Here is a 21,891-nt window from a genome sequence, read left to right as displayed (position 1 = left end):
CCCTGAGAAGTTGTGGGATCATCCATTCTTAGAGATGCTTGAAACTTGGCTGCATGAAGCCCTTATGTAGTTTATGTGCTTTAAGGGGAAGGTTGAACTAAATAATTTGTTAGGAAATAAGAGGCAGCTTGTGGAAAGCAGGTAAGAAAGTCCTAGAGAAAAATGAGTAGAATCAGTTGCTGAAATAATGCTGTTGGTAGGTTTTCTTCCTTCTTTCACAAATGGTGCTTTTTCTCTGGTGTATAGAAAGGTTTTGCTCCTGAGCTGCGAGGAGGAGGTTGCTGTTAAGGTTGTCTCCCCGTTGTTGCTGATGGGCAGCGCACATACTGAGCAGAGGTGATTGCCACAGCGCTGTGGGTGCTGCCTGTCTGTCAGGTGGGAGCTGTGGTGCTTTGCCTGAACCTCAGCAGCGTTCATGCAGTGCGCTGCTCAGTCACCATTGGGTCACTGTGTTCCCCCTCTCTTTTTCTGTTGAAGAGGGGTTTTTTGCATTAAGATGAAAGAGATGAGATAAACTAAAATTAGTATCAGGGTTATTAAAGACTTCAAGATATTACTAATCAGTTCTAATTTTATCTCAGCACCCAGGCATATATAGTACTGAAAACTTCTATTAGGTTTCTATAATTGTGTTAAAAGTGATACCCCCAGGCTAGTATTGGAGCAAGTGAAATTGCCAAGCTCTGTGCGTGACATTGCTGCCCTGACTGTACTGCAAGGGGAGTGGGGTTTGCTCTTTGCCAGTCTTTTAATGCTTTGCGTTTTACGTCAGGCTCCTTAACTGTCAGGGGCTTGGTGGTGTTTCTATTTAAGAGTGCCTGCTGTGTCATTTTGGTGCTGGACCAACAAAAACTAATCTTCAGGGTCCTGGAATATTCATCAGTGAAGATGGCTGGGTGGCGAATCCCAGGAGGGAAGTTCCAGCTGAGATACCCATATTCTTCTTAAAGCTTGCTGGGGAAGATGCGGGTTTCTGTGGTGCATCGGTTCAAAGGGGGAGCGCCAGGCACAGCACTGATAGCTGCGTGTAGCTTCCTTGCCAGTACCAGCACGTATTCAGCACGGAGCACATTATTTCAAACCCTTTTCATACAGGTCTGAGCTTTGCAAAAGCCTTTCAAACAAAAATTCAGAGGGCTGCTGTGAGGAGAAATGCTCTGAGTAACAGCAGCCTGGCACTGGAGATGCCGAGTAACGTTACAACCCCTCTGCTCAGACACCTCTTTGCAAACTGACTTAGATGCTCAGCAGTCTGTACTATAATTTCACGTATGCTCTGTGGTGCCAGCTCAGAAAAGTGGTCCTTCCCTGACCCTCAGTTCCTTGTGACAGAACAAATGTATGGTCATGGGGTGAGCTGGATGAGGGAACCAATCCAAGTTAAAATTAGCCTGGCCAAGAAGCTAATTTCAACCTGGGACAGCTTCTCTGGCAGACGAGAGCAGGCGAGCGTGCCCAGCCGGTGACGAGCACGCAGCCCTCCCGCTGCTCCTTTAAACAGCCTGCTGGCATATGCCAGTGCACGGTGGTCTGATCTCAGGGGCTTTTAACAAGGTATAGGAGTTCAGATTTGAGTGGACAGAGTTGTTTTGTCCTATTTTTGAGATAAAATCAAAGTATGAAACAAATCCACCTCCAAAATGGTATCCTGAGTCAGCCCAGTCTGTGGCAACGTTGCTGTTTGTGAACTGATATAAAAACGTAGGTGAATTGAAATATTTCACTTTGGTGTTGACCTTTTTGACATAAATTAGCTGCACTTTCAGATGAGAGCTGTTGTAAACCGGAAGCAACATTTTGAAGTCAAATGAGATGTTTCAACTAGCTCGGTGTTTTTATTTTTTCCTGACAAGGGAGATTCATTGAAGCTCCTCCCTGCAGTTTTAGTCTCAACGAGCTGTTGACCTGGAGCTGGCCCTGGTTGTTTGGATGTTTCTCTACCGATTATTTTTGTTCTTTTCAGTGTGCATCCTTGTACTGTCTTTTTCTTGTTTTTCATCATTGTCAACTGTATGTGGAGTCTGGCTATGTGTTAACCTGTGAGGCCAGATGATGAGGGTTAATGCAGTGTGATTGCTCATTAATATTTCTGTCCCAAGGCCTGGTCCAGGCACTCTGCGGTGGCCTAGGTGCAACCCTCTGGAGGAATATGGCCTTTTGGAGAATTGGGGCTGTTTCATCCGTTTGTGGCCTCTGGCCCTGTTGTTGCTGCGTGGGGATGTTGCTCATGGCGATGGAGAACGAGAGGCCCTGGGCTCAGAGGGGTGGTGGGCTGCCCTGGGGACGTGGTGTGGGGTCAGGCCCGCTCTGGGCCTGGCGGCAGGGGGGTTTCCAGTGCCTCGCTGCTGCCTTGGGCTCAGCCTCCTGCGGGGCTGCCGCTGTGTGCTGTGAGGTTTTTAAATGGCCATTAAAAGTGTTGGTGGGGCAGGAGTGGGGAGCTCGGCCCCCAACGTGGCGCTGATCTTCCTTGAGCCCAAGGGATGGGGATGGAGGCACCCGCCTGCAGCCCCTTTCCCTCAGGACCCCCATTTCCACCTTGAGGTGGGGGGAAGGAAACGCCTGAAACCCCTGCGCTGAGCTCCCTGCTGGGGTGTTCTTACTTGTTTTAGTGAGAAAATTGTGTCAGAAATATCTGCTTTCCTAATATTGTGTTACCGTTTTGGCTCTAGTATTTTTTATGCGTGCCTCTTGTTTTGGATTTGCTCTACTTCATAGTCCCTTGCTTTTTTTACCCCTCCCCTTCTTAAAACATATGTTTGTGAAGCACCAGAATATATTCATCTGCAGTCTGTAACAGCTCCTTTCTGGAACGCTGTGGCACCTGCAAATCCCATGGTGCAAACAGACCCTGAGTGTCCATCACAACTGTGTGATGTAGTTTTCCTAATGAACACTAAACTTACTGAAACACATTCAAAGATGGAATAATAATTAAAAAAATCCACAAAAATTAAGTTTTTAATTAACTTCCAACTTTATAGTTGTGAGGCGGGAGTGATTTCACTGCCTTTACGTTACGTATAGGTTGGCTAGAACTTGGTATGAAAATTTCAAGGTTACTGTTATGTAGGAGGATCTACTAAATTTAAAACCAGGGGTTTTTTTTTGGTTCAGGTGAGTACTTGTTGACTTACACTGAATTAAGCCTAGAAACTGAAATAGCATCTCTGCCTTTCCAGTGACTGTACGTAGCTGTGGGTCTCTCAGTGTGGACTCAGTTGTTTGCCTCTGGCCCTAGACAGCTACACTCAGGCTGCTGCGGAAATCAATTCAGTAGTTTTTGTGGCAACTATTGCTGCTGGTTCTGTTTTAATATCTGATTCGGAAAAGACCTAAACATGTTAAAACTGAAGTGGAAAGTGGAGAAGAAAAGCTGTTCCAGCTACCATAGTTTTTAGAAAATGCAAATGCCTTTTGTTGGGGGTGTGTGTGGGGTGTGTGAGAGCTGTTTGGGAGTTCAAAGATTTTTGAGAGGCTTCCTCTAGTGTAAGAGGTGAATAGGTAGTTCCTTGAGATGCTGCACAGGTGAATATTGATTCTAATTTGAGGCATGGTTTTCACTCATGTTCAAGCTATGATGCGCTTAGCGTAAGGTGTAGAGTGGAAATGTTGCCCCTTTGAATGTGCATCTTCAGTGATTCCACTGTGGCCTTGACTGTGTTTAGATGATTTTGTGCCCAGTGCTCTTAACAGTGTAAAAGAAGTTAGCAGCTGATAAGGGTTTGTTATCCAAAGTTAGGTTGAACAGTCATTAATTAGTGTCCTTGAGACAATAACTGAGTTTCACAATGTCATGTCTTATGGGTTGCATTTTGTTTCAAAATTTTAAATTTGGTGGTTGTTTTGACATTAAGAAGCATTATTTGTTTTTAATGGTGTAAGTTGAAAAGTTTTCTAATTGTTGTGTTTTTCTTGTCTGCTTTAAGAGTCAGATTTACAGATCTGTCAACACAGAGCACCAACCTGTTGCACCAAAAAAATGGAAGAAAGCTACCAGGCAGCTGTTCGAAGGGAGAGGACTCAGAGTATCCAGGCACTGAACTTTGAACTGAAGTACATGATTGTTGGTCATATCACAGCTTTTCAAGGTAGGAACTTCTGAGGTGTTGTAGTCCTATGAGTAGCTTGTAAGAGTATCCTCTGCAATCAAAAAGAAAAGCTCTCCTTTGTTTTTCATTTCTCTTGTTTCACATGCTGTAGTTGCTGACTTTACGGTTTACTTCCCTGTTAATGATGCTCTTGCTTTTGGAAAAAGGTGATGGCACTTAATCTTGACTGGTATTTTAAGGATCTGCCTAAATCTAATTAGGAATAGATTTAAGCTTAGACCTTATTCCCAGGATCATTTTAAAAAAGATTGGCATGGATTTTTTCAAGGCATTTTCAAATGTCATTTAGGTGCCTAATGGTTGTTTGTGCTTTTTGATACTCTCTTGTGTTGCCAAACCATTTGCAGATGTACAATGTTAAATGAAAATGCATTTGTTGATGCCGAAGAATAACTGATCTGATATGTCAAATGAGAACACAGCACGCTCTTCATGTCAGGATGTTTCACAACCTGGCAGGTCACATGAAGAGTGGTCTATTATCTAGAATTATGGTCACAGAGTTAAAATGTGAATACTTGAAGCAACCTCTGCTGTGAAAGTCTGTTCTTTTAACTCTTGCTGTTCTCAAAGCTACCTTTTCTTTCAGGCTGATGTAAGTCTATGTAGTTTCTTCACATAGTTATTGTACTGATAGTTACTGTACTATTAAAAGGAGGAAAATCCTTGGGTAGGATTGTGCACTGTACAGTGTTGAGCACTGGACACTTTTCTCCAGAAGGGCATTTAAGCATTGGCTGTGAACTTCAAATATATGAGAGCTGAGTGATTAAATCAATCATTAAGTGATGAATCCAGCTTATTGACTTCTGTGGGCCTAATTATGTGCTTAATTTTAACTCACTGCTGTGCTATATTTAGTGCTGAGCACCCTTGTGGAATGGGTTTTGAAAACAAGCCAGCAGTTATTAAAATACAAAGTGTTGAGGTCTGTATGATTAAGCCTATTGTTACAAGGCAGGTTTTATCAAATAGTAGCTTTTTTGTCTAGCTTCTTCCATTTGAGTGAAAATACTATAAATAAAAGATATGATTGACAGTTAATAAGAGATAGCATATTATCTAAAATTGGAAATAAGTGATGGTGGAAGTCTGAAAGTGATGTGCAAGGGCAAGATAAAAATTTTCTTCTGGTCTTGGCTATTTACCTCTTTCCTCTGTCTTGTATGAATGAGTGAGAAATGGCATTTTGGTTTACTTTACAATTAATTTTTGAAAATTTTTAATATCCCCCCTGATTAAAAAATTTGATTGGAGGGTGCTTTGGAGGAGCACTGTAGTAAAAGGGTGACTGTTGGCATTGTTAAAAGCTGGTAAGTTATTCAAGCAATCTTTCAGTATTATGATTGAATAAAGATAAGGTCAGAATAGATTAACCTACCAGCCCGTTTAGGTCAAGCCAGCGGCTTTATTGTCCATTGCTGATGAAGCCTTTTGATGGAGTGAAAGGAGGAGTTAGACATTTCACACAGTTTAAATTTACAAGCATTTTCTGGAAGTGGGTAAATAGGTTGTTTGTTGTAACTTGTTATGGCTGGCTTTCTGTCTATGTTAGGTGGGAACACTTGAAAAACCTAACTTTCTCTCTTGTGTTGGGAGCTGCTTTTGTTCTTTGGTTTTCTCCCAGGTGTCAGCGAAAAGCTTCTCTCTTTATCTTGTGCTGTATAAACATTCTGTTGCTAAGAGTAGTACTGTGTGAGAGATTTACTGAGAGGGAAGATCTTTGCATTGAATTAACTCTGTCCTTTTGGACTGTTTTGGTTTGCTATTTTGAATGATAAAGTGTGAGTGTGCAAAAAGCACATTTAGTCTGAGAAGAAATATCCTTATTGTAGCAGTTTTTGGGTGCCTTTCAGATTTCATGTTTCTTGCAGCAGTGAGAGCTGACTCAGACTTGCTAAAAAAAAAAAAAGTAGCAATTTATTCATTTGTATGTAGTGGTGTTTACTTGTACAATTTTCATGCACAATTTACTTTCTTTTATATATACACATTTTTAGTACTGTTAGTGTAGTCAGAGCAAAGCAGTAGTTAGCTTTGCTGCTTACTGCTGAGAAAAAGCTTAACTGCTTTTTGTGCACTTGTAGCAGACAATACCATTAATATTATACCCATACTGATTAAATAATTTTCAAGACCAATATGGTATAAGAAGTGGATTTTCAGGAGTCCAGCTTTGAGAATGTAGTGATGCTAATTAAACTTCAGTGGGAAGAGAGAACAGCTTTTTTGGAGAGGGGGGACAGAGATAATTTTTTTTAAGTACTTGTCTCCTTATGGTCTTTCATGGAAATAGACACTTAGTTCTGGGGACCCACAATTAAATAACACAAGTATTAATAGGAAAGAGTTTTCTCATGTGAGTAGGTGTTTGGGTATGCGTTCAGTTAAATATTCTCTCTACATTGCCTGGGTACTGCAGTTGACTGTGGACATTTTGAACTTAAGAGATTTTATTTTGGTTTTTCTTTTTGAAATTGAAAATGTTATTTAAGTAGCTTTGCCCACAGCTGAAATAAGACAATTTTCACAGGTGCTGGATTTAGTTGTACAAAATAATTAGTCTGTATGACTTGATTAAATATACTACAGCTGTGGGCAGGCTTGTTATATTTGGGCTAATGCCCAATCTGTACATATGGACAGCCTTAGCATTGCAATTCAGTCCTGCTACTTTTCTCTCTTTAAAGTTTTCAATATTAGCAACCCAGTCCTTGCTCAAACACTTGATAAATCAAGCTTCTGCATGGATCTGTTTTGCTTGAACTCCTTTGTAATGCTGTTGCTGTTACCCCAGATTTGAGTAGGAAGAGGCACATTGGCATGAGCTGCAGGCTGTAAAATGCCCTCCCCATTACGTGACAGGACAGGAGGAAGGGAGAGAGGCAGGAATGAAAGGGCCAGCTGGTTGCATGGGAAGCACGTAATCAGGATCAGCTCCTGCAAAATCATACATTGTCACAAAATCTTTTTGGGTGCTTGGCATGTTGAACATAAGCAGGCTTCTGGGGGAAGGTTTCATGGAAAGCTGCTGGTTTCACTTTGGTTTAGTGTTTTGGTCCATGGTGGAGCCTAGAAGTCATAACCATGGCATCAGTCACTCTACGTATGTGTTACTAATGACTCTGTGCTCCAAATGGAGAGTCGAAGGCAAAGTGGATGAGATGTGGAAGTGTGCCAAACTGTAGTAGGAGCAGCATAATAGAGGAGAATGTGCCCGTTGTAATGATCCCAGTATGACACCCTCTGGCTCTTCACAGGTGGCTTTGTGTTGGAAGCATTTTGGAGCGGGTCAGTTTGTGTGATCCAAAGATGTGCCTCTCTTTCAGTCTTTGCTTCTGTGGCTGCAGCCTGCAATGCCCAGCAGAACTATTTGAATAAATGATCAGACAGGATGCTTTCATTTAGTAACCTGTTTTTCCCTTTGATAACCAGAAAATTCTCCTTTGAATTTACTTGGTTTTTTGTCCCAACCTTCCCCCCCGCCCCAGGCTTGCATGTAAACAACTGTATTGTTTTAGCTTAGACTTTGTGGTGATACTGCATGTTACTTGGCACAGTCATCCTTCTATTACCACCCCGCCCCCCCCCCAAAAAAAAAAAAAAAAAAAAAAAAAGAGAGAAAATAAATTTCCTCATGCAGTCCCTGCATTCCTTGGGGACATTTCCAAGCAAGGCAACAGATTCATTGTTGGTGGATTAAAAGTGGCGTGGGTGTGCAGGCTGAAAGTTGCTGTCAGGAGAGGTATCAATAGTTTGACAGGAAAGCTTTGTTGTGGGTGGGCAGCAGAGAGAAACCTGGCCTCCTTTTTCTGTGTCCTTTATGGAGTGCTAACAGGTGCTGTGTAAAGACCCATAGAAAGCTTGGCTCTGCTGCTGTCATCTTATGCTGAGGCTAATTTGAGGGAATGAGAATCCAAACACTGGTAATTTATTTTTTCTGCTGATGGTCTCTGCAGAGAGGCAGAACAAGATACTTGGAAACCTGCATCACATTTCAGTCACCAAATTAGCACGTATCAGAGATACAGTGAAAAGCTTTGTCTGAGCTAGCAGTTTAAGAAATATTACTATACTTTGCGCTTTTTGTTTTTGCAGCAGGCAATAGGAATTTTTCACTCACAGCCTCTGAGGAGAAAGCTATTTCATGAATGAAAGCATGTTGGTCATAAAGCAATAATTTTGTAGTGATTCTCTGAAATAGCATTAATTTGGGGGTCAAATGGCAGGGCCAGGTGTTCCCATATTTTCCCAGCTATAGGAGGGTAGATCAGTTTTGTGACGCTCTGTTCCTCTTGCTCCTAACTTGAGGGGTTTGGCAAAGCTGTGCTTATGTTGTGCTTTATATGGAATGGGGAAATGCTAGTTGGGAAAGCTCCTTGCCGCTGTTTCTAATGGAGTTGCTGTGACATCGCTGTATGCACACATTGTTTACCCTGTTGTCATCTGATCCAAGCAGGTAACTGGAAAGGACCTGAATCATACAAGGTGTAGGGAGGAACCTAGTTGCAGCAGAGGTGGAGCCCGGGACTCCTGCTTATTGGTAACATGCCTGAAAGTTAATGCCCAGTTGATCCAAAAAGTCCTTAAGTACAAAGTTTTTGAACTGGCACCCTCCCTGCTGAATGGGAATGGTTGGCTGGTTTCTGTACATCTTGGGATGGATAGCATTGGTGGGTCCATTAATCAACTGACCTGAACATTCCCAGAAGTAATACAGTGCACTGGCACTCAGCACTATATGGAGTCAAACACATTCTCCATCTTAATTTGGCTGATTTGCAGTGCTGCTGATAGTTATTTTTACTGAATTTAGGAATACCAGCTTGGACTAGGGGTGGCTGGTTAATGCTGTTGAAATACAATGGAATTCACAAAACAAAAAAGACTTGGCTGGAAAAGTGTACTTTGGTTTGTAGTTAGTTACTATATGAAGTGTACTCACAATGCTGGAGATGGATGAAGTCCAAAATCAATGAGCTATTAAAAAAAAAGCCAGCCATCACCAACAGAAACCTGCCAGCCATCACCAACAATGCCTGTGGTTTCCTTTATTTACTGCTGCATTATAGAAATGCAGAAGTGCTGTTTTTTAAATAGTTTTTTTTTTTGTAATACCGTACTACTTCATTCTTTTATTCAGACAAATTGTTACTCACGCCTTTCCACTTGTATAACCCCGCTAAGTAGAGTTTTGTACTTTGCTGACCTTTGAGCTGAAAGCTGGCCGAGAAGTATAATTTGGTTTTGGCTCAATGCAAAAATGACTCCCTACAGAGAGAGAGAGATAGAAGAGAGAGGCTCCATTAGAGTATTTCTGTCCACCTCCTGTACACTATTCATTCCTATTCCAATGCACCAAACAATCTGTGTTTTCTAGTTGGCGTGAAAGCCTGTTTTATGTATGCAGCCCAAGGGACTGGAATATTCCTTTCTTGCTGTAGCCTTGCGTGTGTGAACTGCATGCACATGGGCTACTGCTGTCTGTCTGGGCTGGGCCCTAGGTGGGAGAAGACTGTCGTCATCCATATGACAAAGCCAGCCCTTTTTTTGGTTGCTGGTGTTCTCTGTTGAAATGTAAACGTAGCTCTTTATAGGATACTTTCTGTCTGTAGATCTTAAGCACTTTTGGAAACTATTTCAGTGTGGGTGCATTGGTGCTAGAGATGGATAAAGTGAGGCACAGGGGAGGGAAAATGTCTTTCCTAAAGTGACACATTATACTATAGGAAGAGCCAAGAACACAATTTATCTTTGTGACTACTTCTGATCCCTCTAAAAAATACTTGTGATTTCTAGAGACCTTGAAGGGGAAGAGAATTTTGGCTGAATATAATTTTCTGAAGTGTTGGTTGGAAGAGCAAGAGATGCCCATTTTGTCCTTGATCTTGGCATGGTTGGGCTACTTTGCCCTAACTGTGGAGCAGGTTGGTGTTTCAGAGCAGCACAGTGTGAAGAAGGGGTATTCTGCAACAATTCTTTGCTGATAAGATTCCTCCTTTGTGTTTTGGTACTACCTGAAGTTCATAAATCCAGTGTGTTTAGCATGCCATCAGTTTGGAAGAAGGAATTCTTCTGGTTTGTAAAAGAGTTTATGGTGGGTGGGAGCAACAAAACACAAAGAACTTAAGGGTAGGAGTCCCAGAGTCTGTTAGAAATAAGTAGCCTGCGTAAGCAAGAAACTCATGTGCAATAGCGCTGAAGCATTATCGTTGTAGGAAATAGCTTTCTGATTCTGCCATCATGTTTTTATCCGCTTTATTGGTGCCATCTCAACTGACACATTCACCCACGCTGCATGTGGGTATGTCACACTGGGTGAGGCTGCAGGGCCACCTAACACAGTCTTGTCCAGTGGCCAGTAAACGAACAGGGAAATAAATCAGAAATACAAACATGCTTCCCTTTTACCCTGCTGTTCCCTGGAGAATGATAATTCAAGAGCTTTCAGAGTCTGGGCTGAGCTGCATCTATTATCCATTGGTATAATTACCCGTTGTTGGGCCCTCTGTCCATTAATTCCTCTTTCACCAGGTTATCTTTTGACTACCACAAAAAAAACCTGGCAATGTTTACCACCTGTTGAATGTGATTTAATCATGTGTCAGGGGGCTGGCTTTAAACATGCTGGCTATTAATTCTGTTGTGTCACTTGATTCTAAAGTTTTATTGTTTAAAAGTATAGTTATTGCCAGTACAATTATTTATCTTCTATATGCCATTTATGGTTTTAGAGCCATGGCTTTGCTAAGACTTCAGTCTTTGGCTGCATTGTGGGGTGAGAGAAAGCGTGTTAAGTTCTTTCCTGTGAATTGTCCTCATCTCAGCAAAATATAAAAATAAGAGTTTGCAATGTGATATTCCCTAATGCTCTCGCTTTTTATCTTATGAATGTGCAAAATTAAAAGAAAATCCTGGTGATGTGCCAGGGACTGTGAGTAAATATTAACATTACCTTGTGAATGGGGATTGCTGAACTCACTGTGCACCTTGTGTGTGTTCAGTCTCTAAATGTTTTGAATGGTGTGAGCTGTTCTTTTTTTGGCTGAAAGACCACCTGTCATCCTTTGGAATAAAACTTTTTTGGAAGTTGTGTGTATGCTTCTGTCAGGATTCTAGATTCAGATGGACATTTTGATGAGATAGATTACAAGAGAATGAAAGTGTTTCTTACCTGGTGTCTTGTATTGTTCCATTTTCATAGTAATTGGAATTGGTATGAGGATCTGCTATCCATAAGTAATTTAAGGAATATGCTTTATTTCTATATACATACAAGCTGAAAGTTAAATGGGGGGGGGGGGGATAGCCTTCACCTTGAAAAATTTTTCAGTACTGCATATTAAACATAATATGAGTGTGTGCAGAAGTTCATCCTAGCCTCTCAAGTCCTCTGAGAGACTGCGTACCTCTTGATTTTTTCCTATACTGTTTCATCTCCCATAGCATATGTTATGAAAATCAAGTATCCAATGTTTTTTACTGTTTTCACTGCTTTTCACTGTTTTTTCAAGGTTATCTGAGTCCTGCTGAAAAGATAATTTCCCTGGTCAAACTCCTGATCACATTCTCTGTTTCCTTGGTAGAGCTACCCTCCTGCATCTACAATATGCCTTTCATCTTGTATTTTCTGCGTAGGCCATGATGCTAGTCACCTGTGATTCGTGATGTAAATGTCAGTTACTGTCACAGCCAGTAATGCCAGCCTTTTCATTTACTTAGTGTAAAAATTCAGATGGGCACATCTTCCCTCCCTCCCTCCCATGCTGTCTTTCAGACTGTTAGAAAGGGTGTGCTGTAAAGATCCTCTGCACCTCCATTGTCTCCCTTGAAATGTCATTCTTAAAACTTTCCTTAAAGGCACGATAAACAAAATACTTGTGAAAGGTCAACCCAAAATATGCTGAATCCGCTGCCTGTTACATTGACCAGGTTTGTCATGCTCTTGCCACTTTTGTCTTTCCTCCCCTGCGCATGTGTGTCTACCGGCTGTTGTTTGCCTTTCTTTTTATTGGCAGCATGCTTTATCCTGCATCTCTATAGTAGCTGTGATTCTGGTGTTTTATTAGCATCCCTAAGTAACTGTTGACCTTGGTAATTTTTGTGTGTTTCTGATTGCGTTAATGTATCCTCCCACTGCACCTTCTCATTTGGGCAGCTTGTTAGGAAGAAGAAATTTTATTAGTCTTTAAAAGAACGCAGGAAAAAACCAAAAGGAGGAATAATGGAGGAAATCACACTTTCATCAGAAAATTCTGATCGCTTGATACTTCGAAAATAGCAAATTCAAGTGGAAAGTTTAATGAAAACCCAGGAAGAATACTTCATTCTAGCCATGGAATGTAAATCACTATCTTGCAAACCGTATGCAGTAATGAAAATCGTGCCCACAGGAGTTGTTATAGGATAACTAAAGCAGTGACTATATTGCTAATAGTGGACTTCTCCTTAAAGATAGGAAAACCTTATATCGAGTCTTATTTATTATATTGAAGTGACTTGATATCAACTGGCAATCAACAGTGATACTGTGGAGTCACCGGTACTGCCAGTAGCTCACTGTTGTAAGAGTTCCTGCAGATTGTGTGCAGATTTGATTTATGAAATAGTACGCAGTTGTTTTTCAAGAATGCAGTATGCAGAACTCTGCTTGTGGGTAACTGGGTAATATTAGTCTTGCCAGAAGCTTATGTCGTTATATACTTACAACTAGCAAAGTTTTTAGTTACTGGAATTACAGTGCTTGAACTCTTAAGCAAAAGTGTTATATTGTTTAGATAGCTATGTTACTTTTAAAAGAAGTGATTAAATACACAATTTAGAGAATTGTTTGACCCAAGGCTTTGAAAGGACGGGGTAATTCAATGTGAAGAGTGAGATAAATATACATTGAATACATTTAAAGGAAACAGCAAATCGTCTAGGTAAGATATTATCCATTTAGCCTTTATAACCATCGTGTAAACTTGCTTCCTGAGCTTGTCTGGCTGTGGCTGTCATTTGATATCTAGAATGTAAGCAAATTGTGGCAGGGGACGGTGTCTTCATTATCTATTTATAACTGTTGATCATGCAATGTGGGTAGGGCATATTGGTGCTAGAACAAGATACCTAATGAACACACACATCATGTTTTTGGTCACCTTATATCTCTCTATCCATATTTCACCTGTCTGTTGTTGTAATTATCTTTTTCTTCCTCTTTGTTCTTGCTAGTACCTTGTCAGGCTGTTGACTGTATCTCTGGAGTATAAAATCACGGTGGAAGTGTAGCCCGATAAATTGAGGCTAAAGTAGTCCTGATAGAAAGAAAACACAAAGGTAGATGGAAAGAAAGTGTTCATTCTTTATAAAAAAAAAAAAAAAAAAAAAAAAGGAAGGAAAAACATTACAAAAAAAGGGAGAAAATTAAGAAAAATGGGCAAAAGCAGAGTGAGCAAATGAATCTGAGGCCCTGAGTATCTGAGGAGGCTTTAACACAATTGCTGTTGTGAGGACAAAATTCTTGTGACAGTGTTTCTGGAAGCTTGTGTAGTGTCCTCTTTCTTCTGGAGGTTACATGCTTTATTCACAACTACATTGTGAAATTTTAGTGGCCATCTTATTGTGGACTAGAAGGTGGGTTGTTTTCTCCCTCTACTTCATTGTTGTTCTGACATGGCATTTCCATACCAGCTGCATTACTGCTCAGTCTCTAAATATATAAAATCCCGCAGCCTGGTGACTCTGTTGCAAGCTGTGTGAGTACTTCAGTAAATCTCATGAAATAAATTTCTCAGTATGATCAAGTCCAAGTTCCTGCTTGCTTAAGTTAGTCTGACATTTTGTGAAAAAAGTGGGTGAAGACCTGAAAAGCAATGTGGTCTGATAAATGTTTTGAATAGGAGCGTAAGTGTATGGAAATAGTTTCTGCACAAGACTTTATTGGAATAATAAAAAAAAGGACAATTGACTGTCCTTCAGTTTATTTGGGGCTGTATTTCAGTGATAATTCAGCTTTTAAATACACATCTTTTCCCCCCAAAGTTGATAGATTATTTAAACTTTTGTTCTTTTATTGTGAGATTGAAAACAGGAAAGGCATTCCTTTAGACCACTTCTAGACTTCTAGGTGTAAAATTTTAGATGTTCTTTGAGCAAGAGTATAGGTACTGTAGCATTGAAACTGTCGGGCAATTCGATAAAAATAGGAGAAAAAACACATTGGAGATAATGAACTAAATGCAAAAGGACTGATTTACAGGAAATTCTTACTTTGTTCTGTTGCATTTTCAGACTTGAAAAGATAATGATTGGGCAAGACTGACAAGGTTAAGAGAGCAGATACCTCAAAGCAAGTATGTTCAGGAGGCAACAGTAGGTTCAAACCTCAGCTCCATGCCCCAGTAATGAATAGCGTGTGGCATTTCCGTTTGCAGTATGTTTCTTCTGCCAACTGTGTACCCTCAATGGATGAAAAGAATTTTACACAGTAAGATCAATTATTTTCAGGTTAACTGGCATTAGGAAATACACTTTGTTCTTTTCGTACCTCATTTTTAGGAGGCAAATGCAGAATGTCTTAGATTCTTTTGAATATTTTTCAGAAAAAATAATTAATCTCCGTTATGCACATGTATTTTGTCTTTTAATTTTAGAGCAGTTTGTGTATATATGCCTTTTAGTAATGCTGTGTAACAATGCATTGTTGATCTAAACTGTTAGGTGTGTATAGCTGCAAAAAGAGAGGACACTTTATATTTTTCTTCCTATTATTAACAGAAAATGACTTATTGCTGTTGGTGTCATGTGGTATTTTATTTATAGGCTAGGACTTCCCTATGCTGTATATAAAAACCTGAGAAACCATGCCAGTCATGGGAAGATTATAGCGTTACTCTAACATGAGAGACGGAGGAATATAGACCGGTGGAGAGTGTGTAAAAGCAATAGGATCGCATTTTATACTATGAGATGTAGCAGTCTTAGTGTTTACAAGCACATTTGTAATGCTGGGATTTTTTTAGATCAGAATTCAGCTTTTGTGCTGCATCTTGGTTCAGAATTTGCTTGTTGCTCTAGAACGTTATGGCTTCCCAGGTTGCCCACCAGTTGAGGGCGTCGTGGTTGAAGCGCACAGGCTTTGAGGATACTTTAGTTTAAAAAGAGGTGTGCTTAATTTTAAGCAAGTTTATTCATATAAGCATTTACCTTCAGATAAAATGTTTTCAAAACTTCTAAAATTGTAGCAAACTTTGGAAGTAAGGAAAGGAAAACTGCTTGTATGTTGTTCTGTGGTTGTATGCGTGCGTGTTTCAACCACTCACAGCATGAATGGGCAAATGTATAGATCAGTCATTTTCCCTCTCTGTTACTTTAGTTTTCCCCCTTTGTCCTTCATACTTTTTCCCTTGGGTGTCTCTCTTGGGGACGAGAGGAGGAAAAATGTATGTGCAGAGCAGGGAATCCCTCGTTGGATGTTGGCCCAGTTCTTACTGGTTGCTTTGCCACTGGTTTAGGATCAGTGATTTACAGTTGGCTGGTTGTACATCAGAGGAGTTAAGCCCCATCCTTCTGCCGTCTCCTCTCCCCCCTGCAGCATGGCTATCAGAGCTGCTTTGAAGCAGTACTCGGACCAGTCCTGTGTACACCAGGGTGGTGAGAGACTGAAATTTGTAAGGATGCCGAGATAAGGTACTACGAAAGCAGACTGCTGTGCCATAACCCTGTAGAGATCACTTGGTCAAATCCATGGCATGTGAGCGTGATTCTCACCAAAACTTCCACTCTTCCATCTGACCTGAAGTTGAAATAGCTGTTCATCATCTGCCTACAAAAACGGCTGTGAAGTGATACGTGCAACACATCAGATTTGAAGTTAGCAGAGATTCCTTATCCTGTGTCATCTTCATGGACATCTGTTTGGATTGCGCTTCTGGCCATGCAGCTGGAGTGTAAATATTCTGGAAGTGTAGCTATTGGATTATGCAGTTTGTTTGCTGTTTTGGTGGGAGTTGGGGTTTACTTAATGAGGTACTGGGTCTGTAATTATCACCATCCTTGCAAAAAGCTTAAGACACTTTCTTTGAAATCAGATGTTTTAGATCTAGGAATTAGGAAGATTTGTGTGGTTACAAATATTATCCGCTGCATACTTCCTATCCGTTTTTTGGGGGAAATGATCAGTTAGTGCTGCTGCCTAGCAGCTTCACATTGACTCTTTAACTGTTCTTCAGATGTTGTATGGAGCTCTTGCTTTTGCTGTCAATCTGAATGCTATTGATGACTTTCTGTAAGATACCCTCTGTCCCCCCAGTGCCTTTTCTATCAAAAGGAGGGATTTTTCTGCCTCTCTTTCCACTTGAATTTACTGTCTTAACGGATGACTGAGTTGCTACCATAGCCATGTTAGCTGCTTGTTAGTCATCTTGGAACCAAATGTAGGTGTTTCAGTAGACACATTGAAAACATGTGTGTAAACACATGAGTTCTTCAACATTTGTTTGTTATTCCCTCTTCTGTAATCAACAATGCTCTAGCAGATCGTGTTGAAATGAAGTTGTATAGTTGTGTCATGGGAGAGCAGGGTTTAAGGGGAATTGGAGCTTGGCTGGTTAAGGCTGACCTGCAGTTTGGTTAAGAGTAGGGTGTGAACTCCAACCACTTAACTCCTTATGTGTGTGTTTGTATTCTAGGATGAGAAGGCCTTATTTTGAACTACTGGTAAGGGGTAGTTTTGAATGAGGTACTATTCTGGTCACCTGCGTGTTACACCACTGCATCACACATTTTAAATTGTTCCCAAAAACTTTATCAAGGAGGCTTTGAGACCTTTTTTTTCCCTCCTTTTCTTCACAGAAGTGAATTTAGTTGCCTTGGTGGTCACCAGAAAAAGGGGGTGTCTACAGACTTAAGCAACAATATGAGAATAGGACTTGGAAGTAAGAAATTTATGGGTTGTCTTCCCCACATCCTCGCAAATTGTCCCCTCAGCCTTTAGGCCTATTCACAGCTATTAAAGTTCTGTGTGTCAGATTTTAGAGGATCCAGCAGCGCTGTGTTGCTGAGGATAACTACACCTGCTCTGAATCTTTCATCAGAAAGGGAAAGGTTTGAGATACTGGCTCTCTTCTTTTTCCTGTATTAAGGCTTTTGTCTTTGATATACCATGCTAAAATTAGGATTCCTGCAGGTGTTTTATCTCTGGAATGGAAGTACTGATGCAAATCTTAGTGGATTCTTATTAGAAAGAGGAGCTTTAACAGGTAGTTCTTGCACTGTTTGCCATGACTATTTTGCAGTTGTGTAACTTTCTGATCTGTGCTGTCAGTGTCTTGGGAGAGCTTCCTTTAACTACTCTTAGATTGCTGTGGGAAAGAGGTATGTTTGCAGGAGTAGTCATAATTTTTTTACTCTTTCTATTATTGCTTTTGTTAGGTTTCATAATATTGACTGTAAATAGAAGGCAATGAACAGGAATAGCGGCTTTCAATAGCAATAAGTAGTATATATCTGCTCTCAGGATTTTAGGGGTGCATCTGTAGAAACACAGAGCTTATAGATCTCCCGTTCTTCCCATTTTAGTGGTGTTCTGACAGGGCCTCTCCATGGCTTCTTTCTAGTATCTGCATTTTCCATACGTGACCAGTGAGTGATTCTTGGAATGCTTGAGGCCCCATGCTCCACTGGCACCTCACATAAAGCCACTGCTCCAGAAACCACTTCTTGTTCCTCCTCTGTGTGACCAGGCTTGGCTTGCCCCAGCCCAGCTGCAGAGTTCTCTTTGACTCTGGGCACATCAAGCAGCTGTCGCACAGCTGGATAGGTAGCAGTTGTGGGTGGCTAAGTAGCACTGAGAGATACACCTGACGAGCAGACCCAAACCAGTTGTCTAAGCTAGAACTTCCTTACTACATATGTTTAATCAGTTCCTCGTGTTATATCCTGCTTTTTTTCTCTTAGTAGTTTTAGCCCAGGTTGTTGTGTGAAAGTCATAAAAGAAAATATGGTCTAACATGACTGGAAGACCTTCCTTCTATTTCTACCCATATAGAATCCTCTAAGGAAATGTTTTGGCATGTGGCAAAGAGCTGGGTTTTTGTTTTTTTTTTTTTTTTTTTTCTGTAAACTATATGAAAAGTTACAAATCAGTGCTGCTTCTGTGCCCGAGTCAACCGGGAATGATCCAGATGCTTCTAAACATTTGATTCTTTTCTTTCTATAACAAGACAAATGAAGATCTTGTGTCTGTTAGCTAGGGGGAAAATGGCACCTTTGTGCTGTTAGGAAATGCAGGTTATTTCCCAATAACCAGATGACTATATTTGTGTCCTGGTCAGCTGGGGGTGTCGTGGGAGGGGGATCTCGGTAGTTTCAACAGCGCTATGTTGGTTGAAGGATATAAGTCCTTCAAATAGTGCAACTGATTCAGCCGGTCATGTAGGTATGGGCTTGACATTAAAAGTGACATTGTTTTGTTTGTTTTAAAAGCAAAGAAAGATGTAGGTTTCCTGCTAAACATACTCTTACAAACTTTTAAATCTGAGGCACATCTTTTTGCATGGTGTATAGGGTGAAAGACAATTTGGATTTGGCAGAACTCTCACCTCCTGTGAGAGCTGCACATTGCATCCTTCCCTATTTATTAAACTTAGTGGAAAAGGAGCGTATGATACACTATACGTCTATCACTTCATGGTATGATTTGTGGTGTAAACATGAAGTAAAAACCACTGTAACACTGCAGACAAAATAATGGCTCACAAAAGTGGGAGTAGTTGTAAATGTACACATATAAACCCCCAATTTATGGCATATTTTTCATTTTTTAATTCTTTAAATTTTATGCTCCAGCAAGACTAATTACTTCAACTGTATTTATCTCTAAAACAATGGTCAGAAAATGTAAACCCCCCCCAAATTTATTGTAAAAAAAATTTAAGTTTTAGGGGTACTAGCAAATGAATATGCAATTAAAGAAAGTGGACTACCTACAGGAGGGTGAATCCTTTTAGGTCAAAGCACTTTGCTATTAACTTTTTTGACTAGTTATGAATAGATCCATTTATTACTCCTTTAAAATTTTTTTATAAATGAAGGCGAAATACATCCTTTAGTAAGCATTCGTGCAATTCAGAAAGTTGGAAAAGAACTTCCTAAACTGGCTTAAGTTAAAGTGATGTAATTGTTGTGTGGGTGGCCCAGTGTGCTTAGGGTATATGCAAGAATGAAATAACATCCCGTGTATTTTTGACCCTGTAAAGAAGGCATTGCTTTCAAGTGTGAGATTCGGGTGGTGCTGGGGATGGGTGGAGATGCATTTTCGATGCTGGCTCAACCTTGGTGTTGCTGCGATGTCTTTGCATGGTTGCAGAATCACTGTACCTTTGTGTACAGAATGCTCTCTACCTTTACTCCCTGCCCCAAAATGCATCTAGGACTCCTCCAGAGGTATCTCTGACTCTACTACCACTACCAGCTTCCGACTCTTTCTGCAGCTGTGACAATTGTTGTAGGGTTGGTTTCTGCTTCCTAAAAATGATAATTGTGATGACTGCAACAAGTTGCAGTTCAGGGCTTTGGTTCATTACTGGATTCTGCCAATGTACAAAAGCTGATCAAAAGCTTCAAATATGCATGTGTTCTTCTGGTCAGTGAAATAATTCTTAGAGTTGACCCATCATAGGCAACCTGACAGGCGTGTCCTTCACTTGATCCTGCTTTTTGTATTGCTGTGAAGTCTTGGTCATAATTCCTGGAGCAAAGGGGCAGACTCAAGGCAGAAAGCCATCAGAAGAGAAAACAGCATCCAGTGATAACTCAGTCTTCATGTACGTAACTTATTTCAGTAGTGTGGAGTAATAAAAGAGTTGATCTGTGCACTGGAAGTAAAAAAAACATTTTAGTGATACAGAAGTGCTTGCTTGAGAAGTTCCTACTGAAGTCATTGCTACCCGGGATGTAAGGATTTGTATACCTTTAAGGTGATAGTTTTCACGCATGCAGACTTGGCCTTTTGAGTATCGGGCTTCTGGATAGTGCTGGCAGACGTTAGAAGGTGGGTACACTACCAGAGTGGGACAAAGTAGCTCTAAAGAAGGCGAATGTTGTTCTTTACCTGAAATCATAGGAATGAGAAACACTCTTCTCTGATTTAAATTTATTTATATAGCCTTTACAAAACTGAATAAAGCATTCATCTTGGCTTTGGTCCAAAACCAGTTAAAATCCCTGGTAATCTTTCCACTGACTTAATCGAGCTTGGACCCTAGCTCCAAGAATAGAATGAAACTAAAGTTTTTAAATCACAATGCCAAAGAAAAGAGGAGGCTTCTGTTTCCCAAGTGAAGATTACTTTATTGGGATGTGCCATGGAATATATTGCTAAGTGGCAAATGAGTGAACCACAATTGGTATGCGACAGCTCAAACTCATTACTGAAAAACCTCCTCCTGGCAACCTGCTATGCAGCTCACAAAAAATGGATTCCTGTGAGAAGGATCATTCATTTGCTCCTGCTGGGGGGTGGGAGGAAGTCAGCAAGTGCCAAAAGAACACACAAGATATTAGTACTTAAATATATATATTTTTTTTATATATACACACATATAAAAGAGGCAGGCACATGCTTTTTTAAATTTTGATTTAATAATACAATTTACGGAGACTGAGTCCAGCAGAGGAGCTAAATGTATACAGAACCGAAATCCAGTGTAATCAATTTTTATTGAAAACAAAATACTGTTATGATGTTCTAGTGTTACAGCCTACATGCTAAATATAGCAGGTAAAACACTCTTTCATCACCACCTCCCTCCAGATTCTAACACTGTGATGATCAGACACACTTACTCTTACTGCTTCTGTATTTGGTAGCAGAAAGTGGAGGAAGAGGAGTAATGCTTTGATACTCAAATGCACGGAGTAAATTCTGTGAAGGGTGTGAGAGCAAGTGAGATACTTTGTTTTAGTAGATAAAGTGAAATATAGTTGGGAAGGAAAATAGGCTATATAGTTGGGGAGGGAAAACAGGCAATTCTTTGGTCGGTGTCCTTCAGAGTTCTGTGGCTGAAGGACTTTTGTGTCCAAACGAGGATTTATCCCCCCCCCCCCAATTCATCTAATAACAGATGCTATCCTTCCCTATTAACCTTTCATTTTCTGATGCCCTCAGTCTTCTGCCATCCATACAGCAAAGCTCTTACTGTTCAATACCAAATTTGAGACGTGTATGGCTGTTGTACAGTAACACAGCTGGCATCAGGCTAATCCAGGAGAGCATACAAGCTCAGGCGTGCTCTTTGAGTTCTGATACTTCCCAGAAGTCAGTCTGAGAGCTGTGAGCATGGGTTTAAAATGGAAACAGAATCAGCCAATTTAGGGAGCGCTCTGTGTGTGTGTGTATGTTGAGGTTCCGTCATTCTCTTTCCTGGAGACCTTAAAAAGGGAATACCTAAAAATTCAAGGACAAATAAGACAAGTAGAAAAAAGTGACATGGAAAGAAATACTTACACATCTACCCACTGTATATTTAGAAATAGTGTTCTGATGAATAGCAAAGATAAAATAAAGCCAGGGATGGCACAGCTTCAAGGAAAATGCAAAGAACTAGTGAAGGTTTCTAAAACTTCTTAGTTATCTCTATCATAAATGGATTCTCTTCTTGAAGCTACTTGAAGATGGAGTAACTTGAGTGAAGATTTTTGAGTTATGCTAGGTATAACTGGTGTAAATTACAGCTGCGTGAGACCCACAGTGATTTATCTTGTGATGGCAGAGACAAATCTTATCTGAAGAGTCCTG

General features: G+C 40.5%; 1 protein-coding gene across 2 annotated transcripts in view; it reads left to right on the top strand.

Moving 5' to 3' along the window:
* Positions 1 to 21,891, top strand: part of LOC102055325 (glypican-5-like) — a 390,460-nt gene that overhangs the window by 20,585 nt on the left and 347,984 nt on the right. For both annotated transcript variants that reach the window (XM_055723939.1, XM_055723937.1), the window contains exon 2: positions 3,927 to 4,088. In XM_055723939.1, coding sequence (XP_055579914.1) covers positions 3,927 to 4,088 — 162 coding nt within the window. The remainder of the gene's footprint in view (positions 1 to 3,926; positions 4,089 to 21,891) is intronic.

Source organism: Falco cherrug, chromosome 11, assembly GCF_023634085.1.
Source record: "Falco cherrug isolate bFalChe1 chromosome 11, bFalChe1.pri, whole genome shotgun sequence".
In the NCBI taxonomy this organism is placed as follows: domain Eukaryota; kingdom Metazoa; phylum Chordata; class Aves; order Falconiformes; family Falconidae; genus Falco; species Falco cherrug.
Note: the sequence above shows the minus strand (reverse complement) of the source record. Positions and strands in the feature narration are given on the sequence as shown.